The 27,008-nt window shown below is 47.3% G+C and overlaps 1 protein-coding gene across 2 annotated transcripts in view; it reads right to left on the bottom strand.

Moving 5' to 3' along the window:
• Positions 1-27,008, bottom strand: part of Stk32b (serine/threonine kinase 32B) — a 246,586-nt gene that overhangs the window by 47,872 nt on the left and 171,706 nt on the right. For both annotated transcript variants that reach the window (XM_087909072.1, XM_087909073.1), the window contains exon 5: positions 1,145-1,182. In XM_087909072.1, coding sequence (XP_087765198.1) covers positions 1,145-1,182 — 38 coding nt within the window. The remainder of the gene's footprint in view (positions 1-1,144; positions 1,183-27,008) is intronic.

The raw sequence follows: 27,008 nt of genomic DNA, 5'->3' as shown, positions 1-27,008 counted from the left end.
GGAGAAGACGGTGTCTGCATCTGCTGCCCATCTTGGAAGTCTATGATGGAAGCTTCCAGATCCCTGTGCATAGTCACAGCAGCCACATCAAGTCAGCATGTCAGGCTCTGACGGACAGGTGCCTTGCTGCTCATGCTTGGGGTCCCATGGGGGTAATCTGCTCCCATTGCTCCATTTGCCATGCAGTAGCTCTGGCTTCTCTCCAACTCCACTTGGCATTTATTCTTCAGTGACTCTCATGCTCCTCAGGATGAACCTCAAGCCACTGAATGGGGGAATGAGGCCCTGAGAGACCCAACCCTACAGGTAGGACTGGACAATAAAGCCTCTTCTCCTCAGCTGTTCTTCAGGGTGATTCCTATTGCTCCCTCAAGCACTGCCGTCAGCATCCCACCTTCACTATGTAACTCCCCTTGGCCCTCCTTCTCATGTCTGCTGGCTCTCAGGAGCTTATCTAATCCACACAACCCTATGGGCTGGGACCACAGCCTGCCTGCCTAGGTATCTCTGTGAAGCAGCTTTGGGAGAACTGAGCATGGCTGTAGGGATCTCAGCAGAGCCATGGACCAATCAACAGTCCTGGTTTCCCTGCTGGTTTCTAAATCAGTTCTCATGAATAAAAACACTAAGAGCTCCAGTGAGCTGGTGGGTGGTCCTGCCTGGATTCTGCCCCAGGACAGTTGTTCAAACATAGAGGTCTTCTCCAACAGTATGGCATCAGTGGTCATGACTTAGCAGCTACCACGTGGGCCTCTCTTTCTGGAAGACTCTGCTTCTGGGGGACCCAGTCGAGGCATGCACACGTCTTCTCAGTTTCGTTTCACCTGCTTCTATGACCTGACTTTCAGTGTGCCCCCAGCACCTCACTGCCCTCAGACCCTCTTCTGCACAAGTCTAGGACATTATTATAATCTCATACTCCCTGGTCCTCACTGTACCCTGACATCCTCAAACAGGCTTACACACAGCAATGACTTCAGAGGAAATGCCTGCTAATAGTTCAACTCAACTTACCGTTGTCAGGACTGGAACAGAGTGAGTGGTTTCTCCAGCACCTAAGGTCCACTCCCCCACCGGTCATTCCACTCCCGTGCCCCAGGTGGCATTGGGGCCCTAGGGAATGGGGAAGGAGACCTTGACTCACCATGCTCATCCAGCAGGATGTTGTCCGGTTTGATGTCTCTGTAAGAGAAACACAGGCAGAGGAGTGAGCTCCCAGCCAGCCAGGGGCCATCACAGGCTCAGGTCACAAGACAGAGGGGACTCTAGGATTCTCTCTCCTTACCTCCCCTCAGAGGGCTAACTAAAGTAAGTGTGACAACAGGATCCTTGAGGAGTCAAAGTTTCTTTCTGGACTCCTGAGCAGATTACCTGACTGTTTTGTTCTGGTACATTCTTAATGCCGGGCCTTTCAATGCTGGTTGCAATGTTCCTCAATGCTGGTTGCAATGTTCAGAACAACCTGTCACCCTGTGTGTTGAAATAATTATTCTTCTTGTCATAATAAAGATGGTAGATTAAATGTGAGCCACCACATGTCAGCAGCAGAGGTACTTCTCCACCCTGCTATCCTTCAGCCTTCTTGCCTGGAGATCCCATTGTGTCTCTTTGTGGGCACAAGAAGAGATGTCAGATAAAACACCATAAAAGCAACCAAAAGAGACTGGGCAGATGGCTCAGTCTGTGAGATGCCTGCATGCAAGCATGAAGACCTGAGGTAGAAACCCTAGCACTCACATAAAATCCAGGCGCGCTGCTGGTGTCTGTAACCCCAGCACTAGGGAGTGGTGGGCACAGGTAGATCTTGGAGCTCACTGGCCAATCTAACTGAATCTATGAGCTTCAGATTGAGGGAGAGATTCTGAACTAAAAAAAAAATAGAGTGATCCGATCACAAGAGAGGTACTTGACACCAACCTTGCCCCCTTCCCACACACACACGCACACACATGTGCACACACATGCATATGCACATGTGCACACACATCAATGTTAATATTCAAGAAGGACTGAAGAATTCACCATCTGGCCCTCATGGAATGGGTCTGCTGAACTTCACAGGAAACTGAACCACACGGAGCACAATCTGGAAAGGAGTAGGTTTCTAGAAAATTCTCTTTGATATTTGATGCTGTCATGCTAGCAAAGGGCTTCTCGAAACCAAGCAGCACTTTGCAAGAACAGGGCATTGTTCTCTGATATGTGCATCTGGGAACCCAGCACGGTACCAGTTACTCCTGGGCACATATGAAACTTGAGTGGCCTGGGGATGGAAGTGTAGGCCTGGGACAGCAAGCTTCAGCCCCCCAACTTGCTGTAGCAGCGAAACCATAGATATCAGAGACACATACCCCACACATATATAGAGTTAATGTCATAGCCTTGGTGAGACAACCAATGGCAGTTTTCTCGGAAATAAAGAGTAACTGGCCCGAGTTGATCAAATATTAGCTCTACCTGCAGAGATGCGCAGGGTGACTGCCGACGCCAGGCAATCTCTCCCAGGGGAGGAGGGAGATGCACAGCCTCTCTCTTTCCATTCTGATTCTCATTAGGACTTTTCAAACCCACGAATTTTGATGAGCACTAGGTAAACAGGCCCTGCCACCAGGTTCACGGGACATCCACGAGGCCAAAGAGATTGTGTGTGGAGAAGACAAGGGGGCCCTAAGGGAAGGATGAACTTGATGACAAAATTAAAACAGGAGCCAGAGGTTCCAGTGTCAGTGTCTGAAAATTAGGTCAGCAAACGCTAGGTCCCTACCCAGAGTGGCTCTCAGCAAGATCTCTCAAGGGGGAAATAAATGTGTCAGGAAGGCGACACAAGCATCTATGGAGGTGTCAGAACGAAATCCACTACTTCCCCATTGTGTATTCAGAAATGCTGCACCTGGGCAGCTTGTATACCATCAAGTCATTTAAAAATTGGAACGCGGAGGGGAAGGAGCTCCCAATGTCATGCCCCAAGCAGAGGATTGAATAGAAGCTGGTGGCTGCTGAGAAAGGGAGAGCCATTCTTCTTTGTGGGAAGTGGCACCTGGGATGATGCCCATTCCCAGTGGATGGCCTCACAGTCATGCTCATGTGGGCAGCTCTAATTGGATTCCATGTGTTATTTAGAAGAAGAAGAAGAAGAGAAGAGGAGGAGGAAGAGGAAGAGGAGGAGGAGGAGGAAGAGGAGGAGGAGGAGAAGAAGAAGGAGGAGGATTTCAGCTCACAATTCTAGCCGAAACTCCCTTGCTGGCCATACTCCAGGTAGCTGCCCATGTTCCTCCCCCATTCTCTCAGTGTTCACCCAGCCGACCCCTAATCCCATCTCCCCTCCTTGTCACCGTATCCCAGTTCACAACTCCAGCAGAAGCACCTCTTTTGACCTAAGACCGTGCCAACTGCCAGAACTTCAGGTCGGCTGCCTGCCCCTGGACTATCTCCGCTCTTTCAGTGCTCACCCACCCTGCCACCAGTTACTCCTCCTCTCTTGTCATGGTATCTCTTTCTCCAGTCCCTGTGGAGACTCCTGCCCAACTAGAGGCTATACCAGTCACCAGAGCTCCTAGTAAGCAGTCTGCCCACAGACTTTCCCCATTCTCTCAGTGCCTGCTCAGCCTCCCCTCAATTGCCTTTCTTCTCCTCCCCACCTTGTCTCAGCCTCCTACTCAGGTGAAAACACCCTGCTTGGCCACAGGCCATGTCCTCTGCCAGAACTCCAGGTAGGCTGTGTGCCTAGGTACCCCCCCACGCTCTTGGTTCACACTACCTATCTCCCATCCTCCCACCCCTCCTTATCACTGTACCCCAATTCCCAGCCCCCTGTTCAACCAGAGACCAACCTGGCCACCTGAAGTCCAGGCCCCAACGTGAGTGGTATCCCTTTGCTCAACCACAGGCCACTCTAGCTAGGAGACCAGGGAGGAAACAGAAACTACGGAACAAACACCCAACCAACAAAGACAAACTCAGAAACTGATGACTGTATCTATAATCACCTTAAACCCAGACGCCTAAAGCCAGCATAAGAACACAAACAACAGTAGCCAAGGTGGTCTGTCATCACCAGGGCCCTGTTATCCTACAACATCAACAAGTTCTGAATAGTCCAACACAGCTGAAGCACAAGGAAAAGATCTCAAAAGCAACTTTATGAAGATGATAGAGGCCCTTAAAAGGACAAAGAAAAGTAAGAAAAACAAACAGTTGAAAGAAATGAATCAAAAAGTTCAAGACCTGAAAAGGAAATAAAAGCAATAATAAAGCACAAACTGAGGAACTCTGTAAATGAAGAATGTAGGTAAGTGAACAGGAATTACAGATACAAACATTACCAACAGAATACAAGAGAGGGAGCAGAGAGTCTCAGGGGCTGAAGATACAATGGAAGAAACAGATACATTTAGCCAAAAAATGTTAAATCTGAAAAATTCTTGACAAAAACATCCAACAAAATCTGGGACACTATGAAAAGATTAGACTTGAGAGCAATAGAAATAGAAGAAGGAGAAGAATCCAAGATCAAAGGCCCAGAAAATATTTTTAAAAAAATGATAGGAGGAAAATTTCCTAACCTAAAGAAGGACATGCCTATAAAGATACAAGAAGCTTACAGAACACTAAATAGATTGGACCAGAAAGGAAAGTCCCCTGCCATATAACAATCAAAACTCCAAACATACAGAATAAAGAAAGAAAGCTGCAAGGTAAAAGGCGAATTAACAGATAGAGACAGACCTATTAGAATTACAGCCAACTTCTCATTGGAGACTTTAAAAGCCAGAAGGACCTGGATAGATGTCCTTCAGACTCTAAGAGATCACTGACACCAGCCCGGACCACTATATTCAGCAAAACTTTGAATCACCATGAATGGAGGAAACAAGATATTTCATGATACAGTCAAATTAAACAGTATCTATCCACAAATACAGGCCTACAAAAAGGTACTAGAAGGAAAACTCGAACCCAATGAGGTTGTCTACACTCATGAAAATATAAGAAATAAATAATCTTACACCAGCAAAACCAAAAGAAGAGAAGCGTGCACACACACACCACCACCACCACCACCAACAACAACAATAACATAACAGGAATTATCAACTGCATCATGTTATGTCATGTTCAGTTGATATCACCGGGAAGCCTGCTCTTTTCTGAAGGGAAATGGAGAAGCAGGGGATCTGGGGGAGAAGGGAGGTAAGGGTGGATATTGGGAGGACTGGTGGGGAGGAAAGGCTGTGGTCAGGGCATATTGTATGAGTTAAAAAATTAGAAAAATTTTAAAATAATTTACATTTTATAACAAAAAAAGAAAGAAAAGGGTATGATGTGAAAGAAAAGGGTGGAGATGTGTTGGGGGAGAGCCAAGAGAGAGCGGAATGTAGATATGATCGAGAGACCCTGGACACATGAATGGAATTTTCAAAGAATAAAATTATAAAATAACAAGAAAAGTTGTAAGGAAAGAATCATGCTGACTGTGATGATGTGTACACTAGTACACAAATGATGCAGAGGATGAGGCAGGAGGATCATGGATTCAAGATCAGCCACTAAAAAAAGGGAAGAAAGAGAGCCACACACATTAAGGCTGAAGCTGGGGAAGCCATGAGGATTGGGGTGACCTTTACTCGGTTGTGGGAAACAGGGCAAAGGTAACTGTGGTCCAAGGAGCATGAACCCCCAAATCACCTACAGGGCCAGGGTCCAAACATAGCATTGGCACAAGATTGGGATGATCTGGCATGCAGGCATGAACAGTGTCACCAAGTTCATATCCACCCAAAACCCCAGAGCATGAGCCTGTTTGGTTACGTGGACTTGGCAGACATATTCAGAGCAGACTTTAAAGATGAAATTACCTTAGGATCAGGACCTGTCCTTGACCCAGTGAGTTTGGTCTTTCTAGAGTGGATGGAGATATGGGTGCAGAGACAAGGAACAAGGCAGTCTGCAGCGGTGGATGAAGATCCAAGAGAGGAAGTTACAAGCTGAGGAACCAGGGAAAGCTTCTCTCCAGCGTCTTTGGGGTGAAGCATGACCCTGAATGCACTTGACTTTGAGTTTCAGCCCTGGGAGAGACGGGATTCCAGCCAGCTAAGCCACCAATACTGTGATTAGTTGCTGTCTTCCCTGGCATAGTAGATTATGAGCTGATGGGGATAAGGCACCACGGGCAGGTGGGAAGCCAACTGACTCTGGTACAACCTTGGACGATCCCATTACCTGTTCACACTCTGTAGTCACATTCAAAAGGCCTTGCTCGCAGTATATTGAAACACGAAAATGGGGATCTGATGTGACCAGGAACAGGAGCTGAGAACTCAGACTTCCTAGGTTCAGAGACCGCCATTCTCCCACCAGTTGGGTTATCCCTGTGCCTCAGTGTCCTTTGCTGAATGGGTTGAATACCTGGTGCCTAGACCATTCCTTTTGTTTCTGGTAGAGACTCAAGAGTCTGGGGAGTCTCCTCCCTCTCTGGTCCTCAAGTACACACAGAGTAAAACAGGTCTGACTGATGGACTCGCATCTTAGGAGGGACCCAAGGAGAATGTATATGACAAATGACCAATGGCAAACTGAGACAGGTGCTTTAAAGAGAATAAACCAGGGTCTGGTGGAGACTGGTGGGGTCCTGGTGGGAGCCAGGTGAAACAGACTGGCATGTGACAGGCAAGAAGCCGATTCTCCTCTTACACACAAGGAAGAGGCAGCCGGAGTCCCAGAGGAGGAGGTGGTATCTGAGGGGAAGGTGTTATCCTTCCATGGCCTTCCATCCCGAGGAGCACAGCCAAGGTGACGAGTGGCCTTGATTTGCTCCACTTATGCCCTGTGAAGAATGTATGGAACTTCCTCCTCCCAAGCGTGTCACCTTACCTCAGAATCTGCTGAGGCAGATTCAGTGATGGCCTATATTGTCTTGGAAGACAAAAGCCACGATATCTGAGCAAGGCCACATGGCCAAGTCATACAGGGACCCCCAGGAAAAGACAGCAGCCTCCAGTTACTAAGTAGCTTGAATGTAAGGACCCCGGTTTTAAGATAAAGTGAGAGAATTCTGCCAAGCACCCTGAGAGCTTGGGAGAGGACCCCAGGGTATATCCAACTGGTAATTATGAACCTCTAAATAGAGGACACAGAAGAGCTGGGCCTGCATTCTGGAATATAAACCAGGCTGGTTGAAAACCTCCAAGTTAATGAAAATTATTTGCATGGACATGCTACACTAGCCATGTGGTCCTGGATGCTCTCCTCTAGGCCTTGGTTTCTTGCCTCACTGTGGCTCCCAGGAGCACTGGTCCAGGGCTCAGGGTGCCTCCCGGACTGAATGCTAAACCAGGCAGGAGTTAGCACTACAGGAGCATCTCAAAGGAGCTTGGGAGAACTCCAGGGCAGGTCCTCCAACTTTTAGAAAGTAAGTTAGACTTTGTCTGGATGTGATTTTCTGGGCGCATGGGCCAAGCTGGTCAGAAGAGGTGGTGGCCTGGGGGTGGGGCTCTTGGGATTTAACAGTGTCTTTTCTGGGCAGAATATCTTATCAGAGGCCCATTCGGTGCTTTCAAGTCCGTTTTCTCCAAGTCTATTTTTTCACAATCATTGTATCTCAGCTCTGGAGCATCTCCCTGCTGAAAACGAGCTGCTGCCTGGCCACAGAAGACACGAGAAGTGTGGTGTGGATGGGGGTGGTTGCTACAATATCTGCTCAGGACAGACTCATCATTTCTGAGCCAGGCAAGATGACTCTCCAATAGAGCGTATGTCTGGGAGGCTATCAAACCTGGGCTTGCCCTGGAATGAACCCCAACCCCTGCTCAGGAACGTTGTAAAATGTCAGCTCTGTGTGCTATTTTTAAAAACAGCACAGATAGATGGCCAAGGAGGGCCAGGAGACTGTTTCTGCCTCTGCCCTTTGCTGAGACTTCTTAATATTCTACACCGGTGATCTCAGTCAGTGATGGAGGCAATTGAAAAGCCTAGAGGGGTTTTAATTTGCATTTCCCTAATTGCTAAGGCGTTGAACACTTTTAAAGATAGTCCTCAGTCATTTCTTTTTTTAATTTCTTCTATTGAGAATTCTGTTCAGATCGATAGCCCAGTTTTTGATTGGGTTGTTTGTTTTTCTTAACCTCTCTGTATATTCTAAATACTGATTGGCTGTCATCTCTGGTCCACGCTGTCTGACTGGGTGAGGGCTGGAGGGCTCTCAGTGGGAAACTGAGATACATGCTTACCGCTCTTTATTCTTTTAATTCAGGATACTTTGTATTCATCATCTCCCACATTTAGACTGTGACACAATGGCTTTGCAAAGCCCTGCTTGGGGGTAGTGGCTTCCTCAGCTATGCCAAGAGAAGCCACCAATACGGTAACGCTAATTAATTCGGTTCAAGAGCATTGTCCACCACAGGCCTGGAGTGAATTGGGCAGCTGAGCAGGTGTACTTGCCTCCATTCTTCCAAGCACACCTCTGGAGATTTGACACTCAGATGTGCAAACTTGCACTAGAAGCGATGGCTCCCTTCATGGACAAGGCAGGCAAGCATTTATCTCTGTGGGCCTGATTAGCGAGCCACCTTCCTGTGATCTGAGGCATCCCTAGATCCCAGAGCTTTTATAGACCCCACTCCCAAGGTCAGGTAGCTCTTTTTCTATTTGCACTGAGCACACTGAGCTGAAGTGGTCTGTGACTGAGGCAGTCTGCTTCACCAGACCCAGAGCTCTTCATGAGGAAGCCCCTGCAAAAGCAGGTAAGCAGCGGCGGGAGTGGATGAGTGGGTGTTGGCCAGGGGCCCTGCAGCCACTGACAGATATGATGTAATGCAAAGGTTTTGCGCTTAGGCAGATCACTTCAGTTCAGTATGCTCAGTGCAAATCCCCATGAACATGGCCTTGTGTTCCTCCAGTCTTGTCCACCATGTCCTCATCCTCGACTTATTGTCCCCTAGCTTGATTCCATATCCCAGGCCCATTCTCTCCCCCGCCCACAAACTCTTAACTCTCTCCTGATCTCCCCATCAGAATCCAAGATTCAGTTAGAACTGGCTTCCTTACCTCGAGGTAGGGATGCCTCAGGAGAAAAACACAACCACCATAATTATTGTCACCCTAAATCACCACCCAACATTAGCTTGTGGCCCTTCAAGATCTCGCTTCCCCCCTCATGCCTACTTTCTCACTTCAACGCTCAGCATCTTAGATCTCCAGAGTCCTGCAATCGACCTTCATTCTCTCCTCCTCACAGTCCACAGCCAATTGAACAACAGGTCTCCTTGCTCCCACTGCGGAGCAGCATCTCCTCGGGCACCCTGTGTGTCCTCACAACACAGCAGCCACCCTCTGCTCAAACCTTTCTCATGAGTTGCTTGATGAAGAAGTGAGAAATACGATGTGCCACTTAATGAAGAGAGTTCTAAATAGTATAGTGTTATGAGACCGAGACTATGGGAGCCTGGACGAATGTACTTGCCTGCACCTACACTGTGAGCTTACCACTGACCCGGGCTATCTGGCACAGCCTGGGCTCCGAGGCAAGACTGTGAGCAGGTGGCTGAACTGAAGATGGGGCAACTTCAATATAAGGATTTGTTTACCTAACCAGGAATGGAACAATAGACACACCGGGCAAGAGGAACTTTCCTGTGGGATCATCACGTGTACGGTCTGTCCTACCTGGAACTATTATGTCAGACGTGCTAAACTTACAGAACTCACTCCCTGCCTCGCAGCCCAGTAACCTAGATCTGTCTATCTGCATCTGCGTCCATCTGTCTGTCCCAGGCTGCATAGCTGAGCAGAGTTTTACCCTGTGGCCTTCACTTTGCTGTACCTTTACCAGAAAGGACTGTTCTCAAATATGCATGGATTCCTCCCTCCCCTTTTCCCTTTACTGATCTCAGTTCCCCAGTCCCTTGTCACTTCCAGTCTTTATTTCTTCCCAGGTCCCCATCACCCGACTTGAGAGGCTTGCTTACTAATTAGCTTGCACGAGAGCGGGTGGTTTCCTGAGGTTTTGTATCCAGGACCAAGGACAGCACCAGCGAGCACAAAAATCACAGTTGGTTCTGTGGTACAACGGATGAATGCATGTGCCCACCTAGAAGGCCTGGACCTGAGCTGGACTGGCTGCCTCAAGACTTCCCAGATGGCTAAAGGTCAGCAGCATCAGGAGCTTCAGCTTCCTGTGCTAGTCACAGACTCCCACTCTGTAGGCAAAGCCCCAAATCTGCTTTTTCTTCCAGTCTCGGTGGGGTGTTATCACCCTGCTCTGCTTACAGGGTGCTGTGATTTGAATATGTTCCTTCATCCCCAGCTCATGTTGAAAGGGTTTGGAAGTGAGGCCTTGAAATGAAGTAATGGCGGTGGCTCCCCTAGAGCTCAGGAGAGATCCAAGCCAGCAGCTTGCTCAGCATCCTTATGCAATGTTTGTGTTGTGTTATAATGTACCACAAACCCCTCCCTAGTGTTGGCACATCGAGCACCATGGATCTCATTTGTATAAATCACCCAGCACAAGGTATCCTTGCAGCAACAGAAAGCCCACTTTGCCAGGGCAAACATAGTTAGCCGAACTGCCTCACAATGGGAGGCTGAGCACCCCGGGCTCATTCAGGAAAAAAGTGATTAGGGCAAATCTTATCTCTACTCCCACATCCCCAGCATGAGATGCAAGCTCATTAAAACATAGGTCCATGGTGGCCATATCTGCTTTCTCCGGAGGCTGTGTTTTAGCTTCTGAGGTCCTTGGACACTATGGTTCAAGCACAGTTTGACTTGCATAAAATGGGAGGAGGTATTTCCTTGGTGGCTCATGAATGAGTCCACACAGGTGGTAGAGGAACAGACTGGCAGGACAAATGCAGCTCATTAGGAGGGCAGCATGCAAACACCACCATCATCCCTCATCCCCACCTGCCCATGGCCCCCTGAGGAGTGGTACCATGGGAAGAGGAATTCATCAGGAGGACAACATACAAACATCACTGTCATCCCTCATCCCCACCTGCCTATGGCCAATTCCAAAGTGGTACCACGGGAGAAGGGATTTCTGTCTTATTTTACAAGGGAGCCAGGGTTTGCAGGCAGAATCTGCATGACACTCTCTAAATGAACTGATACCATGCGGTTGCTATTTTTAGGGCCCAGGTGCTGACAACTTGGCCCACTAGATCATGCTGCTAGAATGTATGAGCGTTGCAGAGTCTCAGACTCTCAGTGTTGGAAGCCATCTTTGGATTTTACAAGAAAACAACTAGCCCTGGTCTCATAGCCTGTCTGAGACTCAGTTTCCTCATCAATATAGTAGACTAATTAAGCACTGTGTCTGCCTTCAAGGGAGAGAAGGTTAGGGGAGCTGCCAGGAAACCTTGTGTGCAGAGGCACAGTGGTGGGACAAGAGGGTGTCCCATGACAAAACAAGTGCTTTGGAAACACCAAAGAGTGCCAGGTGGAAGTAGTGACATAGGCCCATAACACAGCTCCTGAAGAAGTTGAGGAAGGGGGATTACGAGTTCAAAGCCAGCCTGGACAATATGATCAAAATAAAAATCACAAAGTGGGCCAGAGATACAGCTCAATGGCCAAATGCCAGCCCAGCAAGTCCTGGGATTAATGTCACCTATTGGGAGAAAAGATGGATGGGCCCCCTCAGGCTTTGTAAGCAATGAGGCTAGAAGAGGTGGTTGGGCCAGGTCAAGTATGGATGTGAAGTGGTTAAGAACCCCCAAGTTTCATGGAGAATGGTGGGGGCCAAGAGAGTAGGCGATGACCTCAGGAAACACACACTCACCTCATTCAGTCTCACTAGGTTGTGCTTGAGAAAAAAAATATTCTCTAGAAGTCCACATTTCATCCTGATTGGATGGAAGAGGGGACACCATTGCTTCAGATATTGATCTCTTTGATCTCATAATCTTGTCAGTCTTTCTGACAAAGAAAAGGAGAAACTCATTTGGTGAACAGTGGTATCTAGAAATAACTAGTGCTGTGCTTTATTTTTATAACATTGTGCATGTGTGTGTGTGTGTGTGTGTGTGTGTGTGTGTGTGTGATCATGTGTGAAGGATAGAGGGCAGCTTGTAGCAACTCTATCCTCCCTTTCCACACTCAGGATCCCAGGAATCCAACTCAGGTTGTCAGGCTTAGTGTCAAGTGCCTTTACCTCCTAAGCCATCTTGCCCGCCTGACTAACACTATGTTGATTTGACCTGATCTATGTTTGTGATCTGGATACTACTGCCCCCCCATTCACATTCAAAAACCTAGGTCTAAGTTCAGTGAAAAGAGATGGGGATGGTACTCAGGAAGTGACTGGGACCTGCATGCTTCCCCTCACTGAGGAATTAGTACCTTTGCTGAAGAAGTTGGAGGAACCTTCTCTCTTGGTGAGGAGCCAGAAACACAGCATCTGTGGGAAAATGCTGATCCTACTAGTCCTGACCTTGATCTCTCCAGACTCGAGAACCGTGAGCCATGCACTGCTGTTGTTAATAAGCTACCTCGTCTAAGGTGCTTTGCTATGGCAGTCAGAACAGACTAAAGCAGCCATCCGCTATTCATCACACACAGAGCTCCTGCTTCTCTGAAGAGCAGATTGACTGCGTTTCTGGAACTAATGTGTCATAGCCAAAAGCATTAGGACTATCAGAGAATACTGAGCCATCAGTACCATGAAATATGCAGATGTGGCAAGAATTTTAAGAACACAGAATTCACTGGGGTTCCTGCCACAAGTTACCACAACTGGGTGGCTAGCGTTCGATCTCCAGGTGTCTGCAGGCTATGCTCCCTTTGTGGACTCTAAGGGAGGGTCCTTCCTGCCTCAGCCAGCTTTGGGTGGCTCCTAGAGATGCGAGACTTGTGTCAGCACCCTTTTTCACACTGCCTTCTTCCTTCCCTGCCTGGGGTAGCCTTTTCTCTTTCTTAAAGTCCTGTTTACTGAAGTTAGGGTTCACCTTATCTAGAATGATCTCATTTCATTTCTGTCTGAATTACATCAGCAGAGATCCTATTTCCATATGAGGTAATAGTTTGAGGTCTCAGATAGATGATAATTTGAGGATACAGTACGGTCACCATAGTGGTTTGAATACAAATGGCCCCATAGATTCATAGGGGGTGTCATTATTGGAGGTGTGGCCTTTTGGAGTAATTGTCCCACAGGGACTGCGATTTGATGTCTCAGAAGTTCAAGCCAGGCCTAGTGGCTCACTCTTCTCTTCCTGCTGCCTACCAGTCTAGATGTAGAACTCCCGGCTACCTCTCCAGCACCATGCCTGCCTTCATATGGTCATGCTTCCCGCCATGATGATAATGAACTAGACTGTTGAACTGTAAGCCAGCCCCAATTAAATGCTTTCATTTATAAGAGTCGTCATGGTCATGGTGTCTCTTCACAGCAATAAAACCCTAACTGATACAGCAACTGACTCACTGAAAATAGGGCAGAGATCATGAAGGCTGAGTCCATCTGGTAATCATGACTGTAAGGACAAGGAAGAATCCGGGCAGGAGCCGACACTCTCAGGTTAAAGAAGGATGATCATTATGGGGTGTGAGGAGACAGAGCTGCAGGTTTAGGAGGAGGTTGGCAGGGAGGAATAGGGTGGATAACAGAGGTCTTCCCAGGAACCCCACAGGACAAGAGGAGAAGTCAAGGAAGTGGACAGTCATGGCAGTTCAGGTCCTGGAAACCACTTGATGCCGTTCCCCTCTTGGGAATGGGAAGCTTGAGTGAGGCCCAGTGGAGGGAAGGAAGGATGCGGTGTACATGCTGGACATGCTGTGTTGGGTGTGTGTGACTGGGAGATGTCCTGGTGGAGTTGGCCAACTGATAAGCAAGCAAGCAAGCAAGCAAGCAAGGAAGAGGGAGATTCGCAATGGAGACATGGACCACACCTCCAGGCCTGTTTAGAGACACCCCAAGTCCTGGCTAACACAGATCCATGGTTATGCATGTGAATGGTCAAAAGCTGGACTTCTTGCTCCTTTTTGATGTCAGGACTGTCTTCACACAAAAGAATCACGGCTCTAAAGTTTCTTTCATGCCTGAAAGGCTGCCAAGGCTCTAGGCTGACCCCAATCACAGCTTTCGGTTGCGTGAGTGATGTGCTTGACTTAGAGTTTAAATTAGGCAACCTTTTCTGACCTTGGGTGTGAATGAGATGAGGCTACCCATCAAGCTCTGGGACCTCTGCTTCTCAGGGACTCTGGTTCGCTCATGCCAATCTAAAAGCTTTACTGGGCCCATGGTAAAATGAAACAAACAAGCAAGCAAATCTTAGCGTCTCCTCTTCTAGTTTGGAATCACTTGTATTAAGTCAATCTGAATTATGAATGAGTGGCACATGAGGAGAAGTGGGACTTTAGTCTGAGAGGCTGAGACTCCCTTTCCTCGTGCCGGGGCCATGGGCTCAGTGCATGTGTTTCTTGTACGGTCATGACTGTAAAGGGCAGAGATGCAGGAAAAATCTTATTTAACAGTTCATTGAGCTAGAAACTATGGGAGTGGGGCTATCATCTCCTTTTCAAACATTTGGAAACTTTGAGTCCCATGTACGGTGAAATATTAATGACACTTTTCTTGGGAGGATGGCAGTTCAAAAAGCAACGACAACATCTCATAAGAGAGAAAGAATTAAGGGCAGGGAGGGACCAGAAATCTTGGGCTACTGAATACTTCAGGGCTCCTGAGGAAAGAATGTTCAGTGTTGGCAAACATAACCAACACATCCATGGTCTAGCTAGATGAAGACAGGACCAAGGGAGTGCCAGGGTGTCCTGGGTTAGTCCTATTAACTTGGCCCTGCTGAGAGCCACCTTGGAAGAGGAAACTTCAATTGTGCAGATTGGCATGTCTGTAGAGGGTTGTCTTGATTGCCAATTGATATAGGAGGGCCCAGCCCACTATGAGTGGCACCAGCCCCGGGCAGTGGGCCTGGGCTGTTCAAGAAAACTCTCTGAACATAAGCCCAGGAGTGAGTGATCCAACGAGCATTATTCCTCCACGAGTTCTGCTTTGAGTTCTTCTCAAGTTCTTGTCCTCACTTCCCTCAGTGATGGTCTGTGACCTGGAAGTGCGGGCCAAACAAACCCTTCCCCCGGTAAATGGCTCTGGTCATAGTATTTTATCCCTGCAACAGAATGAAACTAGGTTATGAACCATGGCTCACATCATGAAGCTTTGTTCTTTCTTCCTAACAGTTCAGAAGTCATTAAAACTTGTGTCCAATCTTCACCTTCCACATCTCCTGTTCTTCTGGCTGCCCTGGTTGCAGATCCTTTCCCTTTCCTCCCTCAAATGTAAGCCCTGGTGTCCATGTCCCCTGAATGGGGTTGGCTGTGTTGGACAAGTTCCATTGACCAGAACAGATCCTGTGTGGGTCCCACAAGATAATTTACCTGAGAATATTTATGCTGACTTTTTACTTTATTACAAACAGCTCTAAAATTGCCTTACATTACACAAACCACCAATGGGTCATACAGTATATGTTAAAAAGAAGGTTGGGGCACAGTCCTTGTACTGTGTACATCAGTCCTTGTACTGACTTTCCTAAGTGCTAGAGACATCTTTGGGCAGAGTTCAGCAACTGTGCTCTGGGTTTAAGTTTTGTTTTTGTGAATAAAGTTTTATTAGGCTATCCTTGCTCCTATTCATTCAGGGATGCATTGCCAACATGCCATGCTGCCATGCTTTGGGAGTCTGTAGTTCCCATCCTGTACCTTCCCCTCTCCTCCTAGTCCATCTGGTTTCATTTCATCTCTACACCAGCGTCAGAGGGATCACGGCAAGGAGCATGCTCAAGACTCTCCATGACTAGACCTGAGACAGGCTCTTCTGAGCCCTCTTTACAATTCAGTTTCATCTCAGACTCTGTCTTTGGTTTTTATAAAAAAAAAAAAAAACGAACAAACAAAAATGCTAAATCAGTGCCCTGGGGAGTTTTTATTGTCAACTTCACACAGCTAAGAGTCCCCCCGGGAGGAGGAAACCTCAAGTGAAAAATTATTCAGACCAGATTGGACTGTGGCACAAATGGTCTCCACCCTTGCCCAGCACCCTCTTTTAAGAGACCATGAGAACCCACATCAAGAGTCACCAAGTCCAGTTGGCCAGTGGGGAGGATGGAAGAAGATGTCCCTTCCTTTTGAAGCCATGTGAGAGCTGCCTGTCAGAGCAGATGTATGGCATCCTGTCCCAGTGAAATGCCTGCCCCCTGGTGTTCTAAACAACCAAATTAAAATTGAGAATGGGAGATACAGGTAGGTGAGAGGGAGTTAGGTTTGGCCCTTAGACAACAGTGGCTGAACCAAAGGACATATATTTGTAGGCATCCAGAGAGAGCTCTCTGAGGACTGGCAGAACATCTAGACATCATGAGGTATGGAGAGACAGATACACGCTGCATTTTCAGGGTGTTTCTTTATACACCAAGCATGAGGATGGAGACACCACACCTCCACATATCTCCATCCAAGCTGCAAGAGGCAAAGTTAAGAAGCAGCAATGTGCCAGTGGGGTTGAGAAAGTTCTAGAGTTTTTCCTTGACAGTTCTGTGCACAGTCCACGGCTGGAGCAAGTCCTGTGGTCATAGCTAACACAGAGTCAGATTGAGAATTTATTCTAGACAGTCATGTGCCTCACTACAGTTCAGTTTTACAGACCCTGGGAAGGGTAGCTGTGGGGACAGCTGAGTATGTCTGCCATAGCAGGGAGACATACTGGGGAGACCCCGTCTCCATCTCAGTTAAAGGCAATGTCTAGATGGGAGAATCTCCCATGGGGCATGTGACACCTCTCAGCTGAGCTGATGCTCTGTCTCCATCAAGTGTGTGCCAACAGCAAGTCCTGGGCTGTCTTTAGAACTGCAAGTGGCAGAAAGGGAAAGAGCTGCACATAGTAGCTCTCCTATAAAACCTTTTGTTCTTGGAGAGAGACCGGACCATTGGTCACCAAGACTGCTTGGGCATATACCCCATGGTATAGGACATGCTGCCATCCCTCTGTGCCTGGATATTTTCATTCATAACTGTGGATAACAAATAGGTCTCACTCATAGGCTGTCCCTCACTGCAGATGGGAAATGCTCTGATTCCTAAAATACTTAAAGTTTAAACTGGACTAGACTTGGTTTGTTGTTATCAAATTCTCCTCGGATGAGCAGAATCTACCTCTCTTAAATCATTGCTGTGACAGGATACTTAAAACTAGGTCATTTATTCAGGAGATAAGGTTGTTTAGCCCAGTGTTCCGGAGATTGCAAGTCCAGGATCAGGTGGCCACACTTGGTGAGGGCCTCCTGCTTCGTCACAATATGGAGGGTCATGGAAGTGCAAGAGGTGTACCCTGTCGTTTGTATTTTAAATAAATATATTTTAAATAAATGCTGCCAGTAGCCAGGCAGGAAGTAGAGGCAGGGCAACCTAAATTCTGGGAAGAAGGAAGTTTCAGTCTGCAGTCATCACCCAGACACAGAGGATGTCAGACACAGAGCAAGCAAAATGTGACTGCCTCATTGAAGAAGGTACTAAGTCACGTGGCTAACACAGACAAGAATTATGGGCTAATATATGTTATAAGAGCTAATAAGAAGCCTGAGCTAATAGGCCAATCAGTTTATAATTAATTTAGACCTCTGTGTGTTTATTTGGGACTAAATGATTGTGGGACTGGGCAGGACAGAAACCTCTGTCAACATCGCTCTGTAACATCCCAACCTCTGCCAGCTCAGTTCCCTAAGAGTGAGAGCTTACACTGTGAGTATTAATCCAGCTCTGAGTGATGTTAATTCCTCCTAGTGAAGGAGCCCTCAAGGCCCAAACATGTGCAATGTCCCTGTCTTTCAAACCTGTTACTTTGGGTGCTAAACTCCAATATGAGTTCTGGAGAGTGTTGTCGGAGTTTTCTGTCCCACCTGAACCTGCAGCTGTTCAATCCCAAAGAAACATACAGAGACCTACATTAATTATAAACTGGTTGCCCTATTAGCTCAGGCTTCTTATTAACTCTTACATTCTGCATTAACCCATAATTCTTGTCTGTGTTAGCCACATGGCTTGGTACCTTTCATCAGTAAGGCATTCTCATCTTGCAACCTCTGTATCTGGGTGATGACTGCAGACTGAGCCTTCCCTATTTCCAGAATTCTCCTGTTCTGGTCACCCCACCTATACTTCCTGCCTGGCTACTAGCCAATCAGCATTTTATTAAACCAGTACAACTGACAAGCCTTTACAGGGTACAAGATTACTGCCCCACAGCAGGAGAGGGCAGACCATATTTCTGCCCTATCACTCCCCAGGGGCCTACTACTCCAAGGTGGCAGGCCAGTCACCAGAGCATGGGTGGGATGGAAGCTATTTGATTTACATGTCTCAGTGGTGAAGATTATGTAGCACACTAGTCAAGGTCACATTTCCTACTTAAAAGTTGGCTTGTAGCCACTCAAGTTTGGCAGCTGCACTGTGTTGCCTAAGCCTTAGTGTCAATACCGGGTTAGCAGAAGCTGCCAGCCCAATAACCCGCTGCTCTGCCTTGGTCATCGCCTTCCCACCATCTCCCACTAGGATGCCCCAGCTTCTCTTGAGATGGGTGGAGTAGGGCAGAGGCTGTCGTCCAACCAGATGGCTGTCTCTAGATCCTTCACCACGTAAGCCAGTTTCCTCGTCACTCTGACCCTCCCCATGGGGTTTCAGTTTTGCCCTTGGAGGGCACTCAGTTTTGGCATCTTTACCCTTCCTTTCAGCAAATCAAATGCCGTACAAAGAGCTCTGCTCCGGGAGCCTGTGGTATTTCCTGCTCTTGAGGGCAAATGGCCTCTCACGTCACTTTGATGAAAGCATCTTCACGGTCTCGTCATGTTATTTCTATGTCAGCGTCACTCCCAGGGAAAAAAAGGAGTGCTTTCCAGGGGGAGAAGGGTCACTTATTTTTTTTTCTCCTGAAGTTAAAAACTAGATGTGGCATGAAGGGGAAGTGTGGAACACTGGCTCGGGGAAGTGTGGAACACTGGCTCGGGGAAGTGTGGCACACTGCCTAGGGGAAGTGTGGAACACTAGCTCGGGGAAGTGTGGAACACTGCCTAGGGGAAGTGTGGAACACTGCCTAGGGGAAGTGAGGAACACTGGCTAGGGGAAGTGAGGAACACTGGCTAGGGGAAGTGAGGAACACTGGCTCGGGGAAGTGTGGAACACTGGCTTGGGGAAGTATGGACTTAAGCTCTCCCGGTCAGCTCTTATCTTCATCCTCCCAGGTCTACACCATGCACAGATGCACACGGGAGTGTTTGGAGGAGCAGGCCTGACAGGGCCAGGTGAGGGTCACAGACATAGACCCTTGGGGTGCAGTGGGCATGTGATTGGCAGCCACCTTCAAGGCCACCAACAATACTGTCCAATTGCATTTGCTTTTCAAGCTTTGCAGACAAGGAACCTGATATAAACTTAAACAAAGACAAGATGACCCGTGTCATCTGCAAAAATTTCAAGTGTTCCTGTTTGTTACAGGACATCATAGAGGCTCCCGGGAGGCCAGATACATCACTGCTAGGGCTGCTACCACATCGGGTCAGATGACCAGGTCGCCATGCTTCTCCCTATACCAAAGTGTTGCTTTGGTTTCCAAAGACCCTGTCTTTCTTCATGTGTCATCTCATCTCGTGGCCTGTCCCCTGGGAATGCGTTCTACACACATTCCACTTTACAAGGAAGAGAACAAGAGCCCGAGAGATCAATAGGCTTGCTCCTGTAACATGGCGAGCAAGTGGCAGAGCCCTGCTCCAGTCTGTTGAGGAATATTTCACTCTTCTGTCTTCCTTGTTACTCCCCAGGACAGGAGCGGGAGGGGACAGATGGGCTGAGCTGTGCTGGGACACACCTGCATCTCAGTACCAATGTGTGTCCTTTCTCTTAGTAATCTTCACGGAAACTCTGAGACTAGGGAAGGGAAGTAGATCCGGATGGAGGGAATTGAGGCATGTTTCCACAGGGAGAAGGGCTAGAGCGTGGCTCATCAGGACCTGTTCCCTGCAGTGGGACTCTCGGTTCCTGCCATCACACTTGCTTTCCACTGATAAGATAAGTTATACAGGAAATGAATGTGGCCTGTGATCACCTCTCTCTCTCTCTCTCTCTCTCTCTCCCTCTCTCTCCCTCTCTCTCCGTGTGTGTGTGTGTGTGTGTGTGTGTGTGTGTGTGTGTGTGTGTATGTGTACATGGACGCACAGGTACATATGTGGACATACATGCAGAGGCCAAAGACTGACACTGGGGTATCTTCCATAGTCACTCATTTACTTCTTTGGGACAAGGTCCCTCAATAACTGGACTATATTGGCTGATCAATGAGCCCCGGGGATCCTTCTGTGTTCCTTTCCCCAGTGCTGGCTTTCTAGACAATGCCTGCTTTTTATGTAAGTCCTGATGATCTGAGCTCTGGTCCTCATGCGTATGCACCAAGTCCTTGGCCGATGAAGACATCTCCCCAGCCCCTGCCCACGCATCCCACAGAAGCAAACCTAGGCAGGGGGACACATTAAGAGACTGCCCACAGCGGATGCCCTCCCACACTTTCGGCAAACAAATTGGTGAGGGTGCAGGGCTGAGTCACCAGCTGCCTCTAAAGCCGCCCGGGAAAGTCCCCATCCTCAACAGCTTGAGTCTCGGCAGCTCACCTCAGAGCCGGGCAAGCAAACACTCAAGCTCCAGTGAGTCACTAATCAGTCCCTTTCGGAAAATGAGCAATAGCATCCACATCGATGATAAGCTCCTCTTGACTTTTCAATCTGCCACAGGAAATCTCGATAAGTCCCACTTATTGCCGCTCGCCACAGGAACATGCATCTTCATGCGTGAACCGAGATTTGTCACACAAAGAAGTCGCTCCTGCCCCACAGCCCCTTTCCCTACGGCACAGTGGGCGTGGGCTTCTTAACCAGGCATGTGAACCCAGAGAGTGGGGAAAGCTAAGGGATTTTAAAATATGAGTAAGCTGTATTCAGGGTTTTATTTAGAGAAAACCTAGAGGGTTTTTTTCCCTCACCAAAATGAGCTCATTTCTAGAAATATCTAGAAATTACTGTGTGCCAGGCAGTGGCTTAATCCTGGAAAATAGAATGCACAAATAGTTCTACCTGTGGCCTGAGGTAGGAGTCACATGTGTAAATATGTAATTTTCTAGATGCATGCAAGGCCTGGTACATAGAGGGAGGGGAGGATATCCCTCAGGAGAGTTTGGGGAGGCTTCCTTCTGAAAGCTGTATTTTCCTTTCTGGGAAGAATTGATGGAAGTGGCTAAGAGAACTCTCAACAAGGGGACACTTAAGGGTGCGTGCGTGGGTGGCGACTGGAGGCCTGTTTTTATGCCCACTGTGGTTTCTTGACCTCTTTCTTTGGGTCTTTTGGGAGCCCCCTCCACTTCCACTGTTGTCTTACAAGGCCTCTGTGGGGTTCAGCCTTCAGGTAAAGTGTGGTTTCTGATGTCTGACTAGGAGGGCATAGGAATTCATTTGGTGTCCATCTTGAGAGTGAGTTCAGTGCTTGCTGTGGGACAAGCATGTGACTCCAGAAGAACCAATTAGCGTCTTCTCTGGGGCAGATGGAGGAATTTGGTGGAAAAGATCCCACTGCTTGGGGTGACCCAGCTGGGCTCAGGGCAGTGTGAGGCTGATGGCACCAGAGCTGACGGCTCACTGGGGTCTCTTTGCCAAAGGAGTTGCAGAGATGCTCAAAACTCCTCACTGACTCTCACTCTTGCTCTCGATTTCTTGGGTGCAAAATATCAGACAATGTGACATGCCAGGCTTCCTCTGTATTCCTACTCAAATTTGATTTTCAGTTTTCACAGTGTGTGTGAGACTAGGCAATGGAGGCAGTTACGCGTGCCTTTGGAGCAGGCACTGATGGGAACCGCGCCTCCGCTAAATCTTCCGCTGCTTTGCCTGTGCATAGACAGACAGCACTGTCTGTGGACACTCACTGGACATCAGGAACCTCATCTCTAAAACTGAAAACCTGACATTGTTACCTCTTAGGGTGACTCACAGACAAGAACAAAGATTATTCAGACAGCTGAGATTAGCCTTGGAGTGAGGGTAAGTTCTCAAAATAATATTGTCTAGGAAAATGGCATCTTCAATGATGGTGGGTTAAATGAAGGTGGAGGGGCACCCATTTTTGTTCTGTTTCACCCTTATGGCTATAAAAATCTATGGGCTTAACATCTATGTTGTCAACCCCCTGATTTTTATAATGACCTGATTGCCCTGAACTTCACTTACGGCCCTTCGACCTCATGATAGTACAAAAGCAGCCCACAACAGTGGATACTGTACTTGCACTGTGAATTGCTTTATTCTGCATCTTTGGTTTCTGAGACAGGGCTTCACTATGTAGCCCAGGCTCTCCCTGAGTTCACAATACTCCTGCCCCAGCCTCCCCAGTGCTCAGATGACAGATTACTGTGTCTGGTATGGATTTCTAATTTTGCTTTTCCCCCCCAGGTCAGTAACTGCCATGCAGCTGTCTCCCCAGAAGCTCGGCAGTGGCAGCAAGCCACCAAAGTATGGTCCTGGGAGGTGGAGTTATGGGGCTCACGTTTATAAGGACAATCCTGCAACCCCGGGAGAACCTGGAGGGTTGGTTTTGAAATAATTTTTAAGTGTCTTTTAGATTAAGAACTCGAGCTGCTTGTGTATGACTTTATGCTCCAATCTTGGCGCTGCTCCGTTTCATCACCGTTCCGCAAAAGGGTCAATGAATGCTTTAGGTCACCTTTTTCTTCTTTTCTTTCTTTTCCTCTTCCTTTTTCTTTTTTTTAACAACAGGCTCTTTCATTACATTTGTTTCAGTCAAGTTCCTACTCTCTTGAATTCATCACAGCAAATTGTTCTCTGATAGTTTAATGGGATCAGGAGGTAAGAAGGAACCTAAGAGGTCATCCTGACACCCTTGGAGGGACAGGGCCGAGGCATTTCAGCTTTGTCTCGTGAACACTGAGGAGCGTGCAAGCGACATTTTTTAGGAATCAAAGTGTTCGAGTTCGGTTTTGAGCCAGGAGGATGTGTGGAGCAAGGGCTGAGTTGGTCTGTCCTGTTAATTCATGTGACCAGAGAAAGGGCCCCTGCTTGCTCCACCCGCATAGAGAGAGGAGGACAGATACTTCGGGAAAATGTCACATTGCCTGTGAATATACCAGGAGGCAGTTTGGCTCCTTAGAAATGATGATTATCTAATTAGTTAGGAAAATTGAATTATTCTATGTTAAATAACAGATCAAACACCTCAAAGGGACAAATCTCACCCAGTAAAACCCACAGCTAACATCTGCCACAATTAAGCACATTAATATTGTAACAAAAGGACAATCACAAAGGAAGCTTGGAATTGCTTCTACGTCCATAATTCTTTGCCAGAGAGAGGAGCACTACCGTGACACATTTCACTTTTCATAATTCTGAAAAATGCATCATTTTCTCCTGGCTTCAAAAATCTCAGGGTAGGCTTTGCAGCTAGCTAAGGTCATGATTCTAGCACCAAGGCTTAGTGTTCCACTAAAGCACAGTCCGTATCTTAGCTAGGGTTTCTTTTGCTATGAAGAGACACCATGACCTATGAAGGAAAACATTTGATTGGGGTGACTGGCTGACAGTTTCAGAGGTTCAGTTCATTATCATCCTGGTGGGAAGCATGGCAGGGTGTAGACAGACATGTGCTGGCCACAGCTTGATCAGAAGGCAGCAGGAAGTGGACTATGACACTGAGGTATCTTGAGCACAGAAAACCTCAAAGTGCCCCCACCACCCCAGTGACACACTTCCTCCAACAAGGCCATACATACTCCAACAGAGCCACACCTCCTAATAGTGCCATTCCCTGTAGGCTTACAGGACAATTACATTCAAACTACCACAGTCTGTCTTGAATCTCTGAAGAGACACACCACCAAGGGCATGGATTCTTAGTCCCTTACCAGAGACAATCACAGAACCAAGCAGGGCAAACCCATATTCTTTGGGCATGTGTATTCTCATGTATGTGGGTGCATATGCATGATCATGCATGTGGGTGACAAAATTGATATTGCAAGTCTTTCTTGCTCTCTTTCTCTCTCTCTCTCTCTCTCTCTCTCTCTCTCTCTCTCTAATCAAGGCATGGTTTCTTCACTGATTGGTTGATTAGTTGATTTATCTAGCAAGCCAAATTCTTCTGGCAATCCTGTCTTTGCCTCCTGGTCCCTAGAACTACAGGCAGGCTACCACACTTACATGACTTTTTACATGGGTATTGGTCATCTGTAGTCTGTATTCATGATTTGTGCACAAGTGCTTTACCCACTGGCTTATCTCCCTGACCTCTAACCTTGAGTTTTAAGACTGAGTCTCTCACTGGGACTCTGATTTGGCTAGACTGGCTGGCAAGTAAGGTTCCGTTCAATCTCCCCAGGACAGGAATTTCAAGTGTGCCCCATGCTGAACTTTTATATGTGGGCTCAGGAGATCTAAATCAAGTCCTTATGCATCTCCACTCTCTTGCCAGTTAAGGAAACACCAAATAAACTTCTCCAACCCCCTGGGCTTCCTGCATCAGTGAGGTCCCCACGCCACACCATTTCCCATTATTAGAGAATCACCATGCTTTCATTGTCTTCCTATTCAGTTTTCGTACACTGGACATGGCTGATCTGAAGACTGGTATGACTGCCCCACTTCTGTCACCCAGCAATGTGGCCTTAGATTAAGCACCTCACAGTGCCCCCTTCAAGTCTTTCTTTCCAGATAACTGAACTATGGCATATCTGACCAATAAGTGTTGGGATCAGGTTATCTGTGGTTCCCCAGGAAGGTCCTTCTGATCTCCAGCAAGACCCTTTGCCTTCTCTTCTCCAAGGTGGAAGGGATGTCCCTCTCCTTCTGTCATCTTTCACACAACAGTCTGAACAAGCCTGGGAGAGGCAGCCAGCATGAAACCATATTGCAAGCATAGATCTAATCACACCACTCCTCTGTGGAAACCTAGCAACAGCTTTCTGTTTTCAGGCTAGAAGCTGAGGTGATAAATCCTACTACTATCTCACTCACCTCCCCCATGCCACCTGGCCCATTCTACTCTCTGTTTGCACCCACTGTTCCAGTCATTCTGGTGTTTTTGTTGTTACTGAGGCATACTAGGCAAACTTCCATCACGGAACCCCCACAATGCTGTCCAGAAACATTGTTCCCAGAGTGATGTACTTCATCTCTCACTCCTCCAGCTCTCACCCATGTGTCCACATCTCAATGCTCTGAAAGCGTTCTGTAAACAAATCAGACCTCCATCTATGAGTCTTCCATCACTATGAATTTCTTAGCAAGTATTGCCATTTGAGATAATGTAAACATACATTATCTCTCTTCCCTTCTACAAACGTATATTTACCAAGCAGGAATATAATCATTGCTCACTTCTATATTGTTAGCCTAGCATGGGATAGTGTTCTGGTAAGCCACTAGTAAGTAGACAAATAGATTCATGAGTGGACAGATGGGTAGATGGATATATGGATGAATAGATGAGTCGGTAGAGGGATGCCTGTATGAGTAGATAAACAGATGGTTAAGTTGATAAATGGATGCATAGGTATATGGATGGATATGTGGGTAGGTAGATGAGTGGATGGATAAACAGATAAATAGAGAGATGAATGGATAGATGGTGTGGGAAGTCCTTTTGCCTATGTGTTGCTTTTATTGGTTAATAAATTGTTTGGGCTAGTGGCTTACCAGACTAGAGCTAGGCAGGAAAATTAAACTGAATGCTGGGAGAGAGTAGGTGGAGTCAAGGAGGCACCATGGAGCAGCCAGAGAAGAAAGCTTACTCATGGTAGGCCACAAGCCTCAAGGTAAAATATAAATTAATAGAAATGGGTTAATCAAAGATATAAGAGCTAGCTAGCAATATGCTTAAGTGAATGTCCAAGCAGTAATTTAAATAATATAGTTTCTGTGTGATTATTTCGGGAGTCTGGGTGGCCGGGAAATGAACAGGTGGCCTCTGCCTATAGATGGATGAATAGACTAGTAGATGGATTGATAGATTAATATGTGGATAGGTAGATTAGTAGACGGATGGGTAGATGGATAGATGGATGAATGCATAGATGGATACATGGATGGATAGGTGCATAAAGAAGATGAATAAATGGATAGAGGGATGGGTAGATGAGTGAATGTATGGCTGGACAAAGAAAGGTATGTGTGGATGAACTCTTCAGCCTTTCTGGCATTGGTCAGGATGCCAGGTCCAGAACAATGGAATTAATGTCAAACTCCATCTTAGGAGTTGCCAAGCCTTAAAAATAAAAATATTTACCAGATTCTACTTCCCTCACTTCAGTCTCCATCTGATTTGGAAAATGACTTCAACAACCCTTGTGACAATTGTTACAAGCTGAAGTCCTTGCTTGATCACCCTGAAGCCAAGGTTCTGCATAAGGTGGCTTGAAGTACAAGTAAAACATGCCCTGGTCCAAGGACCTGCCATCACCCTTGTTGGACCACTTCTTCCCTTTGGGAAGCATCTGCTACTAGTCAAAGTATTCCCCGTAGTTCCGAGACTGGCTTTTCCAGCAGCCTAGGTAAGTGGTATGCATACATAACAGCCCACATCCTAGACTGTTGAGAGCACCTTGACCCCCTCATCTCTTACGACCCACACTCATCTTCTCTTTGCACTCACCCCACTTTTAATATGGAGGTGTGAAGTGCTGCATCAGATCGCATATATGCTGCCACAAGTGTGTATACACTCGTATACACAGAGACGTGTGTTCTGGCACGTGGCGGTAAGAGTTTCAATATGGCAATTATTTTGATAACCTCTGAAATTACTCCTGAAAAGCTGTATTTTCTCAAGTGCACATTTTCTGGGGGGAGGAGTGTAGTTGTCTCTGTCTGAAGTTTGAAGCTTTGAGATTTCCCCATCATGGTGAGCTGGATGGCGTGGGTGAAGATGCAGATGAGCCCACTCAGGGAGGGACTCAT

Source organism: Myodes glareolus, chromosome 8, assembly GCF_982192425.1.
Source record: "Myodes glareolus chromosome 8, mMyoGla1.1, whole genome shotgun sequence".
In the NCBI taxonomy this organism is placed as follows: domain Eukaryota; kingdom Metazoa; phylum Chordata; class Mammalia; order Rodentia; family Cricetidae; genus Myodes; species Myodes glareolus.
This window is presented reverse-complemented; position numbering and strand designations above follow the sequence as displayed.